Below are 15,370 nucleotides of genomic sequence, written 5' to 3' on the forward strand. Positions count from 1 at the left end.
AAAATTGTGCAATTGGCAGGCCACTACTAGAGCGGCACACCAGATTGGATGGGTAGGAACCCACTTCAGGTATGCAGACGATATTTGTCCTAACCTTAAGTTGTTTATCCTCTTTCAAAAACTATGTCATGCTGAAAACCCTATACTTTCAATAAACACTTGTTGGAATGGATGAGATCATGGGAAATACTCTTCTTTACTTAACAATAAACATCAAAGCTATACCATTCCTTCCCTGCATGTATAGTTAAAAATTAATTTTATTTAGAAATGTAGCTAAATGTTACATATTGTAAGTAATTGATATTACTCTAATCCCATATGCCTGTAACTGAATTAAAGTTTTATTATATGTAAATAGAGAAAAATATTAATTATGACAGAATTATAACATAGTTTGGTAATAAAGTTTCCAATTAAAAATAATGTTTTGATTCACCGTGACATGAATTATTGATCTACTCTATGGATCATATAACACTTTTACTTTGAATGGAAAACCCAAGGAAAGAAGTGTCTACATGAACACTTTTTAAAATATACAGTCTGTATTGTGTATTTACTCATCTGACTGAACTCTGGAGTTAGAAGCAGCCAATGGAAACACTACACACTTTCTTGTTAAAGTCAAAATTAACTGTCAGTTTCCCCATGGACATTTTCCATGTGTACTTTGAGGTAGTCATTTCTTGTAAACTTTTTGTGGCATAGCTGGCATTCAGCCATGGGCCGATTGGGATTGTGAGTCAACTTGTGCCGGATCAGCATTTTCTTGAGGCTGAATGACAAATCGCAAACCTAAAAGGCAAATAATAATAATCAAAAACAAAGCCATTAATTGTCTACAGACCATTTTAAACAATTCATATACACTAATACCTCATGATACGAACTTAATTGGTGCAAGGAGGAGGTTCGTAAGACGAAAGGTTCGTAAGACGAAACATTGTTTCCCATAGGAAACAATGTAAAGTCAATTAATCCGTGCAACCAAACCCCCCCCCCGCAAAAAAACAGCTTTTGGCGACTGCTGGGAAGCCGTGCGGCTGTTTTAAAAGGTGACAGCCGGCCTGGGGGGCTTCCCAGCACCCCCCCGAACCTGGGTTCGGGGTTCGGGGGGTGCTGGCAAGCCCCCCAGGCCGGCCGCGACCTTTTAAAACAGCCGCGCCGCTTCCCAGCTGTCTCCTGAAGCCGAACGCGGAAGTTCGGCTTTGGCGTTCGGCTTCGGGAGACAGCTGGGAAGCGGCGCGGCTGTTTTAAAAGGTGACAGCCGGGCTGGGGGGCTTCCCAGCAACCTCCCAAACTGAACCCGGGGTTCAGAAAATTTTTGCCTCTTCTTACGAACTTTGTTCGAGTTATGAACTGGCGTTCGGGAGGCTTCTGGGAAGCCCCGCCGCCCGGCTGTCACCTTTTAAAACAGCCGCGCGGCTTCCCAGCAGTCTCCAAACGCCGGTTCGTAACTCGAAAAAAGTTCGTAAGAAGAGGCAAAATTTTTCTGAACCCCGGGTTCGTATTACAAGTTGTTCGTAAGACGAGGGGTTCGTATCTTGAGGTACCACTGTATAGGTCTCCTAATACCGAATATTATGAATAATCTTGAATATTTATTTTTATTTTATTTTTATTTTTATGCTGCCCTTCTGCTTAGACTCCGGGCGGCTTACAACATGTTAGCAATAGCACTTTTTAACAGAGCCAGCATATTGCCCCCACAATCCGGGTCCTCATTTTACCCACCTCGGAAGGATAGAAGGGTGAGTCAACCTTGAGCCAGTGATGAGATTTGAACCGCTGACCTACAGATCTAGTGAGCTTCAGTGGCCTGCTGTATAGCACTCTACCTGCTGCGCCACCAAACAACCATCTTCTATGTCATCTTCTATGTCATTTGAGAAATTAGACATTTTAAATTGTTTTCTTTCCCATAATCATTTAAGGATTGCTAGTTAAACTGGTGCAAATTGCAACTTTTACAAATTCATGTGACTTAATTACATTGCATTATACAAGATAATCCATTGCCAAACAAATATACATTCAAAAAATAAACAGTTCACCATTAAAAAGACAATATTTACTTTATCACTATTATGATGACTTTTACAAAATATCGAGCAGATCATGGGCCTAAAAGATTTAGTAATTTAAGTGATCATAACTGTATTTAAGAATTAATAGTATTACATTATCCTTAGATTAGTCAAAGTAAGGAAAATAGGAAATATATTATGTTCAAAATATTTTCTAAAATTCTAGTAAAGGACTTTTTACAAGGCTTTTTCATGGACATATCTTGGCAGTAATTTCCTGCTCAATCAGAAGAAAACAAGTTTTAAAAAACCAATACATGATGCAATCTCCCAAGCATTTTTCCAAATATATATATATCCCTGGCATGTTTAGTCTTCAAACATGCAATTATGGACACTAACTTCTACAAAAATTATTTAAGGAAATGACATAGATTTTAAAAATAATCTGAAAACGAAGGTTGATAAATCAGCTTATTTCAAAGAACAAATCAAATGCCTATTTTATTTTATGTGCTGGTATATTATTGTCATTAAATAAATTAACAGTGCATTTTATCATATTTTAACAGCAGTTTCCTTGCTGGGTGGCAACTTTAATCAGAATAGAAGTCTGGAAGGCATGAATTATGACTGGTTGTTCTGTGAATTATGATTTATATTCGAAAAATATGTTTTGTGAAAAATATTCTTAGTCATTACCTTAAGGAAACCCTTCTGATAGGCCATTTGCACTGATTTGGCCAGAAACATGTAGTGGGTGGAGGTGGTTGTGATAAACCCAGAGTTGGAGCAGTGTAAATTCCACTACTTCATGTGTGCATTGTGATGTCCTATGCAGATACAGTGATCCCTCGGTTACCGCGGGGGTTACGTTCCAAGACCTCCCGCGCTAACCGATTTCCACGTTATACTGGATGCGGAAGTAAAAACACCATCTGCGCATGCGTGCCCTTTGTTCCATGGCCGCACATGCGCAGAAGGTGGAGCGACGCAAGTTCGGAGGCTGGCAATGCAATGGTGATTTTTCCGGGCTCCTCGCCGCTACCCACAGGGCAGCGCTGGCGGCAATGGCAATGGCAACCCTCCCTCCTTCCCTCCTTCCCTTCTCTCCCTCCCTCCTTCCCTCCTTCCTTCCTCTCACCGGCTTTCTTGGGGCAGCGCTGGCGGCAATGGCAATGGCAACCCTCCCTCCTTTTGCTGATTTTGGCCAATCAGCAATCAGTATGACGTCATCGGGCGGGAAAAACCGTGGTGTAGGAAAAAAAACGCGGACTTATTTTTTAATTAATATTTTTTGAAAAACCGCGTTGCAGCGTTTCGCGCTAATCGAGAACGCGCAAATCGAGGGATCACTGTATAATGTAAAAGTAGTAGACCTTGCATTTCATTGGTTTGATAAAAGAAGAAGATTCGGCAGATGTCTCTTATTTGGATAAAGGTTTGTAAACCCCAGTCAGCCACTCCCTGACTAGCTTGAATTAATTTAACTCTATGGGATTAGCCTCTTTCGGTTAAAGCTAGTATCTTCAAAGTACCCAACTGAGCCCAATATCTCCTTGAAGTTTCTCTGAGAGGCTTATCTTTCCTTTCTTGACCCCTTAAACATGTTGTGCAAACACAAATTCAAAATATTTTCTTTGATAAGAGTATTTCATGGAGATTTATTTATATTTATATCAAGTGGCGTACATAAATGCACCAGAATGCCTACCGTCCCCTGTCCTATAGTCTCTCCTATATCTCCTATATCTTCTCTTCTATCTCCTCTATCCATTATATCTCTTCTATCTCTTCTATTTTTTTTATCTCTTATTTTTTCTGCTATTCTCTCTAGTTATATTTTACTCCTATATTTCTCTTCTATACTCTTTTTGATACATTCTACTCGTATATATCCTCTATTATTATTGTGTATTATTGGGTATTGGATAAAACAAACAAATAAATAAAAATAAATAACGAATAATAATACTAGTAAAAGCTTGTGAGCTACAGTACTTTGTAATGACTTTCTTTAACTCATGTGCAAGATTTTGACAGACTTGAGATCCAGTTTTTCAGCTCTATTCTAACATAAAAAAGCAGGCAATTAATGGTATAAAATGTATTTATGTACATTTAATTCCACACTCTGAGTGCTTTTGAGAAAGGCAAAATGTGTTCCTCAGAAAGTAAGAACTGAACAGGATGTAGAAGCAAAGCCTTCCCCTTTATATGTGTACCGTTCATTGAATTTTTTTGAAAATTGATTGGTTTTTATAAATGCATACATACCGTGTTTCCCCGAAAATAAGACACTGTCTTATATTAATTTTTGCTCCAAAAGTTGTGCTACGTCTTATTTTCGGGTGGTGCCTTATATTTCTCAAATTCACAGTCAGAAAAGCTGACACCCCCAAAGAAAGTGTACCGTACGGTACACTGATTATGGTACGGTACCTCTCAGTATGGCACCCATAAACACAAATGACGGCACTTATATGGTACAACAGTATACTCCCGCTACTGCAGCTTCTGGTCACCAGAGGAACTACAGTCTACGCACTGTAGTGGAGACTGTAAAGGCGGTGAGACAGCAGCAGACTGAGTCTGCTGTACTGGACGGTACAAAGTGATGGAAGGGGCCAGCAGGGGACGCCACATTATTACGGTACCGCTATGAACAGCTTTGAATGGTACCGTATGTTTTTCCACCGTACCGTATGTAAACTTGACTATGCCTTATTTTCGGGGGGTGCCTTATATTAGCAAATTCTGGAAAACCTCTGACATGCCTTACTTTTGGGGTACATCTTATTTTGGGGAAAACAGGGTACATATTCTCTCTCTCTCTCTCTCTCTCAACAATTATCCTAATCACACGAGCCATCATAGTATTTGTAAAACATCAAGAATACTATTATTTTTTGCTTCAAGATTATCAATTAAAAACAGCATACACACACATGTAAAATATAAAATATATTATATAAAATATAAATAGATATGAAAATGATATGAACCTTTATTTGAGAATGAATGAGTTTTTATTCAAGTTTTAAAATATTTCTAAATATCTGACAAAACAGCTGATAAGAATAGGGTTAGATGTAGATGCTCAAGTTCTTTCAATTAAGTTATACAATTTCAGCCCTGTACACACTGGGAGCAAGGTCAACAAGAACCAATAAATGTTCTGAATGGACAAACACAAGAATACTAGAATATACACTGCTCAAAAAAATAAAGGGAACACTTTAAAAACAGAATAAAACTTCAAGTAAATCAAACTTCTGTGAAATCAAACAGTCCACTTAGGAAGCAACACTGATTGACAATCAATTTCACATGCTGCTGTGCAAATGGAATAGTTGTGCAAATGAAATATTCAATGAGAATATTTCATTAATTCAGATCTGGGATGTGTTATTTGAGTGTTCCCTTTATTTTTTTGAGCAGTATATTTCATAACTATTGCAAAATAGTAATAATTACTAATAATTTCAAAATAATAACTATCTGTTCAGATTCATCCAACTCATACTGGAACATATATTCAATACAAAGCGAGATCTGTTTCAAATAAACTAAACTATCCAAATTGCATTTAGTATGGCATAAACAATATTTTAGGGAAGATTGCCATAAAATAAGTATACTGTACATAGAAGACTGTCTGTAGCATAACAAAAATAATCCTTGAGCTAACATAATTAACCTCTTAATGCTGAATTAGCTGATCAAAAAAGGACTGCAAAGTTTATGGAACAATATAATAATAATAAAATAATAATAATAATAATAATAATAATTTATTAGATTTGTATGCTGCCCCTCTCCAAAGACTCAGGGCGGCTCACAACAACGATAAAAACAATATTATAGTGGCACAAATCTAATATTAAAAGAAATAACTAAAACCCTATCATATTAAAACCAGTCAACACATACATACCAAACATAAATTATAAAGAGCCTGGGGAAAAGATTTCTCAAATCCCCCATGCCTGGTGGTATAGGTAGGTTTTGAGTAGTTTACGGAAGACAAGGAGGGTGGGAGCAGTTCTAATCTCCAGGGGGAGTTGATTCCAGAGGGCCGGGGCCGCCACAGAGAAGGCTCTTCTCCTGGGGCCCGCCATCGACATTGTTTAGTTGATGAGACCCGGAGAAGGCCAACTCTGTGGGACCTTATCAGTCGCTGGGATTAGTGCGGTAGCAGGCGGTTCCGGAGGTACTCTGGTCCAATGCCATGTAGGGCTTTAAAGGTCATAACCAACACTTTGAATTGTGACCAGAAACTGATCGGCAGGCAATGCAGGCCACGGAGTGTTGTAGATAATATGAGCCACAGTGCTGCAGTACTTAGAGTGCAGTACTGCAGGCTACTTCTGCTGATCGCCGGCTGCCAGCCGTTTGGCAGATCGAATCTCACCAGGCTTAAGGTTGACTCAGCCTTCCATCCTTCTGAAGTGGGTAAAATGATGATCAAAGATTGTTGGGAGCAACATGATGACTCTATAAACCACTTAGAGAGGGCTATGAAGCACAAACCTACTGGTATATAAGTTTAAGTGCTTGTGCTATTTTGCAAACGCTACAATATTTAGCAGAAGAAAGTCCTAATGCTTTACAACTAAGAATTTAATTTCCCAATTTAAAGAGAAATCTCTTTGGTATTCATTTGTAAATTAAAACATAAGTCTATCAAAAGGAAACTTAACCCACATCACATTGGAATGGCTTCTCTCCTGTGTGTGTCCTCATGTGCTCGTCCAGGCCCCGTTTCTGACTGAAAGCCTTGTTGCACTCAGCGCACTGGTAAGGCTTTTCCTGTAAGACAAGAACAAGAGATGGGGTGGAAGTGAGCCAGTGCAGAACACAAGCTGTTAACTGAGCAGAATTCCACACAGGATCATGCATCTTTATATCTCAGCTCCAAGAGACATATGTCAGAACAAAGCTAGTTAAAATAATTCCTGAAAGATGGACTGAAAGTGGGTGGGAAAATTGTGGGCTGGCACCTTCCACTTTAATATATTTTATTTATTTTATTTATTTATTTTGTCAAATACATAATACACATTGAAGAGAAATATATGTAATAATATAAGTAAAGAAAAGAATAGAAGAAAATATATAAAGGTGAACATATTTGAAAGAAAGAAAAGATAAATGAGATAAGGAGAGACAATTGGACAGGGGACGGAAGGCACACTGGTGCACTTATGCACGCCCCTTACTGACCTCTAAGGAACCTGGAGAGGTCAATCGTGAATAGTCTAAGGGAAAAATGTTGGGGGTTAGGGGTTGACACTACTGAGTCAGGTAATGAGTTCCAAGCTTCAACAACTCGGTTGCTGAAGTCATATTTTTTACAGTCAAGTTTGGAGCGGTTAATATTAAGTTTGAATCTGTTGCGTGCTCTTGTGTTGTTGCGATTGAAGCTGAAATAGTCATTGACAGGTAGAACGTTGCAGCATATGATCTTGTGGGCAATACTTAGATCGTGTTTTAGGCGACGTAGTTCTAAGCTTTCTAGACCTAGGATTGATAGTCTGCTTTCGTAGGGTATTCTGTTTCGAGTGGAGGAGTATATAATATAATATATTATTATATATATATATTATATATTATTTATATATATATTTATATAGAGAGGTATTATTTATATATATTTAATATAGAGGTATTATTTTTCCCAGCATTTTAAAAACAGTGTTTTAAAGGAAAGGATCTGTGTCTGTTTTTCATAACCCCTGCTACAAACGATTAAAAAACATGACATCTTAGTAAGCTTGATTTATAACATATTTCAGCGACATTTTGATCAAAGTCATTTTTAATCTTCTTAACCATAAGACTAAGAATCATAAATACCTTCCTCAAATACATATTAAAAAGGCAAATATCAGTGTTTGCCTGAAAAGGAATCGTGGAAAGTCTTTCACACTGCAGATAGCCTTATGCAAATAATAACTGAGATATCATGGAGAAAAATCACTCCATGATGTCTAATGCTGTTTTAAATTCATCAAGCACACAATAAAAAGAACTATTAATACACACAGCATGAAAATTACACCCGGGGATTTCCAAGGAGTCTTGCAAGTAGAACTCTTTTGCATGGTCAGCCTTCCTGTGAAATGTTTATCTACTTTTGTGTGTTTAAAACATTTATTTTATTTTAAGAAACAAACATAATAAGGCTTGTAATCAGAAAACTTGTGGCCCTCGCCTTTTAAATATTTACGTCAGTGAGTTCTTTTGTGTGTGACCATGAATTGAAAAAATATTCCATGTCAGCCTCCTGTAATTTTTATAAAAGTATATGTCTCAGCATATGAAAAACAGGAATTCACAACACACCCTTAATTTGTTTTACATTGTATATTATGAAAACCACATTCTTTGTAAGCCCTCTGAAAATCCATTTTATTATATGCATGTGATGTTCAGTGGAAAGTTGAAAATAAACTAGTTCCACATCGGAAAATGACTAAATATAAACATTGTGTAGGAAATCACAGCTATTTTGCTGATCACCACAAATATTTAATTTAGGGTTCCTGTGTTGTCATTCAAAGATGGGGTTAGATTTATTTTCAATAATGATTTACCGGGTCAAAAGAACATTTGTAGGAGAAAATCCTGCAGTCCAATAAAATAATGACTGCAGAGTACATTATCAGTAGCTAACTTACTCTTGTAAATAAGGGGATGATGTTTCAGCGGTTAATGATGCTGAGACTGTCAGCTGAAAAAATGACAGCCCAGGTTCGATACCCAAGCCCTCCACAAAGGGTGTGCCTTCCCGATACCTGCCCACCTAGCAGTTCCAAGGGTTAAGTAAGAGGGTCTAAGAGTTTCATGAAATCATAGGAACGGTTGATTGTTTGAAAAGACTTCCCACACCTCTTTAATGATTTCTTTAAATTTCTTGTCTCTAATTTACAATTCTTTAGATTAGATTAGATTAGATTAGAATTATTTATAATAATTAGATTAGAATTATTTATTCTAATCTAATCTAATCTCCGTAGACTTGGATAATTATTTATCCGAGTCTACGGAGAGGGGCGGCATACAAATCCAATAAATTATTATTAAATTATTATTATTGGCAAAGTATGATTGTACGTATAAGGAATTTGTCTTTGGTTGCAGATGCTCTCAGTGTACATGAAAGAAAAGATACATTCATCAAGAATCATAAGGTACAACACTTAATCTAAGAGAGCAATCATGGGCTTCCCCAAATATGCCCATGTTACACCAACACTCCGCAGTCTGCCCTGGTTGCCAATCAGTTTCCGGTCACAATTCAAAGTGTTGGTTATGACCTATAAAGCCCTTCATGGTAACGGACCAGATTATCTCTGGGACCGCCTTCTGCCGCACGAAACCCAGCGACCAGTTAGGTCCCACAGAGTAGGCTTTCTCCGGGTCCTGTCAAATAAACAATGTCGTTTGACGGGACCCAGGGGAAGAGCCTTCTCTGTGGCGGCCCCGGCCCTCTGGAACCAGCTCCCCCCAGAGATTAGAATTGCTCCCCCCTCCTCACCTTTCGTAAGCTCCTTAAAACCCACGTCTGCCATCAGGCATGGGGGAATTGAGATATTCCTTCCCCCTAGGCATTACAATTTATGCATGGTATGTTTGCGCGTATGTTTGGTTTTATAATAAGGGTTTTTTAGTTGTTTTAGTATTGGATTGTTACCTGCTGTTTTTATCGTTGTTAGCCGCCCCGAGTCTACAGAGAGGGGCGGCATACAAATGCAATCAATCAATCAATCAATCAATCAATCAATCACAATGGCTAAAGTGCAGAAGTGCACGTCACTTCTGCTGCCTGCAATTCGGCACTTCAAATCTAACCAGGTTTAAGTTGACTCAGCCTTCAATCCTCCCAACATCAGTAAACTGAGGATCCAGATTGCTGGGGGCAATATGCTTATACAGGACTGTAAAGCACTGTGAAGGGGTATGTCAGTCTAAATGCTATTGCTATTGCTATTTTATCTTTGTTTTCTGGAGGATGGAGCTTTGCTTTTTCAAACTGCTGCTCCAATTTTCGGTCAAAATTTGACATAGAAATGTAACCCAGTAGAAAATAGTGCAAACTGGCACTATCCACCATACAATTTCCTAGTATTATTGATCTTATATATAGTAGAAAATACCACAACTTATGTGTAATGGTGAATAGTATATGACATAAGAGAGTATGTGCATCTGTGGATGGTCGTATGAGCATTTAAATATGTATATAGTATATTATGTAGGATACCAGGCCAAATTGTTACTCATTTACAGTTTTCACATTGAGATTAATTTGATGGCCTAAACTGATATTTCTTGATGGTTTGCTTCATTTAATTTTGCTCATTTAAAAGGGTGTAGCAGCAGATAGAAATTAGTTTTGAATACTGTTACCATGACAGAAAAAGGCCTAAACAATTTAAACAGTTCCTAGATTTAATCTGGATAATATTAGTTATTATAGCAGTTCCTGTAACTGAATTCCACAGATGTTTTCCAGTTATTATTGTTTTCACAGACTGTTTCAAGGAAAAAATGAATCTCCCATTAACGGGGATGCATGGCTAGCACACAAGCATGTATATAGCATAAGCGAAGTCAGAAATTTCAAAGAGATAATATTCCAAGTTTTAAAAGATATATTTGAAAGGATGACAACTGTTCAAAGGATTTATAAACAAATTATACTGCTATCAGGAATTGAATTTAAAAATCTATGATAAAAAAATCATGTTCCTTTAAAAAGTACTACCATGAATAATAATAATAATAATAATAATAATAATAATAATAATAATAATAATAATTTATTATTAGATTTGTATGCCGCCCCTCTCCGAAGACTCGGGGCGGCTCACAACAGTAATAAAAACAGTATAACAATGGAACAAATCTAATAATAAAAATTTTATTAAAAACCCCAACTGTTAAAACCATACAGCACATATATAACAAACATAAAATATAAGAAAGCCTGGGGGACATGTCTTAGTTCTGCCATGCCTGGCGATATAGGTGGGTCTTCAGTAACTTGTGAAAGACAAGGAGGGTGGGGGCTGTTCTAATCTCCGGGGAGAGTTGATTCCAGAGGGCCGAGGCTGCCATAGAGAAGGCTCTTCCCCTGGGGCCCGCCAAACAACATTGTTTGGTCAACAGGACCCGGAGAAGACCTTATCGGCCGCTGGGATTCGTGCGGTAGAAGGCAGTTCCGGAGGTATTCTGGTCCAATGCCATGAAGGGCTTTAAAGGTCATTACCAACATTTTGAATTGTGACCGGAAACTGATTGGCAGCCAGTGCAAGCCACGGAGTGTTGTAGAAACATGGGCGAATCTAGGAAGCCCCACGATAGCTCTCGTGGCCGCATTCTGCCTGATCTGAAGTTTCCAAACACTTTTCAAAGGTAGCCCCATGTAGAGAGCGTTGCAGTAATCGAACCTCGAGGTGATAAGGGCATGAGCAACTGTGAGCAATGACTCCCTGTACAAATAGGGCCGCAACTGATGCACCAGGCGAACTTGGGCAAACGCCCTCCTAGCCACAGCCGAAAGATGGTGTTCCAATGTTAGCTGTGGATCGAGGAGGATGCCCAAGTTGTGAACCCTCTCTGAGGGGGTCAGTGATTCCCCCCCAGGGTAATGGACGGACAGATGGAATTGTCCTTGGGAGGCAAGACCCACAGCCACTCCATCTTGTCTGGTTGATTGACATTTCACAGGAAATGCTTGGGAAATAGAAACAATAAATCACTGAAAATATTGGGGAAAATAGATCACTTGTTGGGATGAAAGACCAAATTATGTGTAAAGCAGTGGTGGGTTCCTGCCAGTACACCCCAGAGCTCCGTTCCAATAGTGCCCCGCAGATTGCACAATTTACATGTGATGGTTCCAGTGCTACCTTCACTGATCCGTCACACAGTACCATCTTTTTTTGAATTTTTGGGTTTATTTTACTGCTTGCACATGAACAAAATCTCATGAGGAGATGCCTGTGCGCATGACATTTTGGCAATTATTTGCTTCCACATATGCCTAAAAGTAAAAATTCAATGAAATCGCACATGCGCAAGCGTGCCCTCATGAAATTTCTTTTTTGCTTCCTGTGCATGCACAGAAGCAAAATCTTGCAAGGGGGGCACACACACATGTTAGCGTAGCAAACTCGTGAACACGTGAAAGGCTGTGATGCGCATGCAGCGCAAAGGTCTGGAGAATGGAGAACCTGCTGCTGATGTACAGTATTCATGAACAAAACAACACATCTAATTGGCATGATATTACCGGTATTCTACATCCAGGATAACAAAACTGAATTTTAAAAAGATATACAGTGTTCCTTAGTTTTTTGCCGGTTTGAACTTCGCAAAAAGTCTATACCACGGTTTTTCAAGAATATTAATTAAAAAATACTTTGCGGGTTTTCCCCCTATACCATGGTTTTTCCCGCCTGATGATGTCATATGTCATCGCCAAACTTTCATCCGACTTTAATAAATATTTTTTTAATAAACTTTAATAAATAAACATGGTGAGTAATTATCTAAATGGTTATTAAGGGAATGGGAAATTGCACTTTAGGGGTTTAAAGTGTTAAGGGAAGGCTTGTGATACTGTTCATAGCCAAAAATAGTGTATTTACTTCCGCATCTCTACTTCGTGGAAATTCAACTTTCGCGGGCAGTCTCGGAATGCATCCCCCGCGAAAATCAAGGGAACACTGTACTGATACCTCCGCAGTGTCGTATTTACATAAAACAAGGACCTCACATTTGCTCAATTAGAGCAGTTTTATGAATTCATTCTTAGTTTAAATGTTTCAGTTCTCAATCTGCCTGGAATCATTGTTTTCTTTTTCTTTCCCCCAGTTTTTCTTTATCAAAATGATTAAATACACATACTTACTCTTGTATGGGTGCGGATGTGCATTTTTAACCCATCATTCTTGCTGAAAGCTTTGTCACAGTAGGGGCACTGATAAGGGCGTTCACCTGAAAACAGTAAAATCAGTCTGTTAATATCTTATGGCATACATAGGACTTGTCAGAAGATTGCCAAATAGGTAGTGATTAAGCCCTAAATTAGCTGCAGTTATTATTGCTATATGTTTTCAAACTGTTACTTGGGACCAATATTGCCTGCAGAAAAAGAACATCAAAGTAGAACAGCATGTGCATTTTCCAAAAGACAGATATTTCTGTCGGCCACTGTTCTCACAAAGAAGGTCTTGTTAACAGTGGATTGCCAAATGCATGGGAAAGATCCAGCTGACTGGCACTATTTACATATGCACCTTGCATTGCATAACTGCACCATATTGAAATGATTTTCATGGGACAGCTTTTGTTTTGCAGGAGACCAGACACCAAAGAATCCCAAGCTTTGAAGAAACTACCCATATAATCACAAGCAGCACTAAATGCGTTCAGTTGTTCACAATTCTATTTGTTGCAACAGACCAATGCAGCTACTTCCTTGGAAAAATAAAACAAAACCAAAAGGACAACAATGCCATTTTAACAAATAATCTAATCCCTATTCTAGCAACAACTTTATTGGCTTAAATGTCTTTTTATTCTCAACATGCTATTGCTTTTTGATATGCAGTGTTAGCTAGGATGGTATATGGACCACCATTAAGAAAATAGATCTTAATTAACCTAATTAAGGAGGACAGAAGGAAAAGGGGGGACATGATCAAAACATTTAAATATGTTAAAGGGTTAAATAAGGTCCAGGAGGGAAGTGTTTTTAATAGGAAAGTGAACACAAGAACAAGGGGACACAGTCTGAAGTTAGTTGGGGGAAAGATCAAAAGCAACATGAGAAAATATTATTTTACTGAAAGAGTAGTAGATCCTTGCAACAAACTTCCAGCAGACGTAGTAGATAAATCCACAGTAACTGAATTTAAACATGCCTGGGATAAACATATATCCATCCTAAGATAAAATACAGAAAATAGTATAAGGGCAGACTAGATGGACCATGAGGTCTTTTTCTGCCATCAGACTTCTATGTTTCTAAAGCATGCATGTTTTTGGTAAACTTTCAGTGCATTATTAATGATTTGCCTAATGAAAATGCATATTATATGTAAGAAACATAACTAATGAAAAAGTCATGCAATAATGAATAAGATGATATTCCATCTCAGGCTAGCACTGTTCTGCCAAAGACGGGACAAATGAGACACAGATCGCAATTACTAAACTATGGGTGCTTATTTGGTGGATGAAAATATTATGGGAAGGCCAGTATCTGAAGATAATATTCTTGAAAACAGTAATAAAAATAATTAGCCCCAATATTCATCTTCCCCAAAGGGTGCATTATTTTAACCAACTTAAACCTTCTGGTCTAATAAAACTTTATTAAATGAATGAAAGAATAACTCTTCTAATTTTTTAAAACATACTTTAAATAAGAACATAATTAGGGTTGGGGGTTTTTTGTGCTACTGAGTTGGAGGCATATAACTCCTAACACGTACTCCATTCAGATTTTCAACTAAAAAACAAGTTGCTCTCCTGATTTAATGTTATAAAGCATCTAATTCATTCGGCAGATGGGGCATACAGAAAATTGGGATTGGGAGCATGTGGTAGTGCAGTACTACATTCTAACTAGTATTGAACTACTACCAGTAGTACTATCCTGACCAGCTAAAGATTGACTCAGCCTTAAATTTGTTTGTTTGTTTGTTTGTTTGTTTATTAGATTAGATTAGATTTGTATGCTGCCCCTCTCCGTAGACTCGGGGCGGCTCACAACAACAATAAAACAATTCATGACAAATCTAATAATTTAAAAACATTTTAAAACCCCATTATTAAGCAGACATACACAGAAACATACCATACATAAATTGTATAGGCCCGGGGGAGATGCCTCAATTCCATCATGCCTGCCGGCAAAGGTGGGTTTTAAGGAGTTTACGGAAGGGAAGGAGGGTGGAGGCAGTTCTAATCTCCGGGGGGAGCTGGTCGGGGCCGCCACAGAGAAGGCTCTTCCCCGGGGACCCGCCAGACGACATTGTTTAGTCGACGGGACCCGGAGAAGGCCAACTTTGTGGGACCTAATTGGTCGCTGGAATTCATGCGGCAGAAGGCGGTCCCGGAGATATTCTGGTCCGATGCCTTGAAATGCTTTCAAGGTCAGTAAAACGAGGAGCCAGTTTGTTGGGGGCAATATGCTGACTTTGCAAACTATTCAGTGAGGGTTATAAAGCACTATAAAGTAGCACATAAGTTTAAGTGCTATTGCCAGTACTATTGCTATTACTATTTTGTAAAAGGGCTTGAAAAACTCTGCCCTAATC

General features: G+C 38.3%; 1 protein-coding gene across 1 annotated transcript in view; it reads right to left on the reverse strand.

Annotated features, from left to right (window-relative positions):
- Nucleotides 1-320: 320 nt before the first annotated feature.
- PRDM5 (PR/SET domain 5) overlaps nucleotides 321-15,370 on the reverse strand; it is a 98,365-nt gene continuing 83,315 nt past the window's right edge. The window contains exons 13-15 of the mRNA XM_070756627.1: nucleotides 12,955-13,040; nucleotides 6,738-6,842; nucleotides 321-798 (exon numbers count right to left, since the gene is read on the reverse strand). Coding sequence (XP_070612728.1) covers nucleotides 634-798; nucleotides 6,738-6,842; nucleotides 12,955-13,040 — 356 coding nt within the window. The 3' untranslated portion in view covers nucleotides 321-633. The remainder of the gene's footprint in view (nucleotides 799-6,737; nucleotides 6,843-12,954; nucleotides 13,041-15,370) is intronic.

This window comes from Erythrolamprus reginae, chromosome 7 (assembly GCF_031021105.1).
Source record: "Erythrolamprus reginae isolate rEryReg1 chromosome 7, rEryReg1.hap1, whole genome shotgun sequence".
Classification (NCBI taxonomy): domain Eukaryota; kingdom Metazoa; phylum Chordata; class Lepidosauria; order Squamata; family Dipsadidae; genus Erythrolamprus; species Erythrolamprus reginae.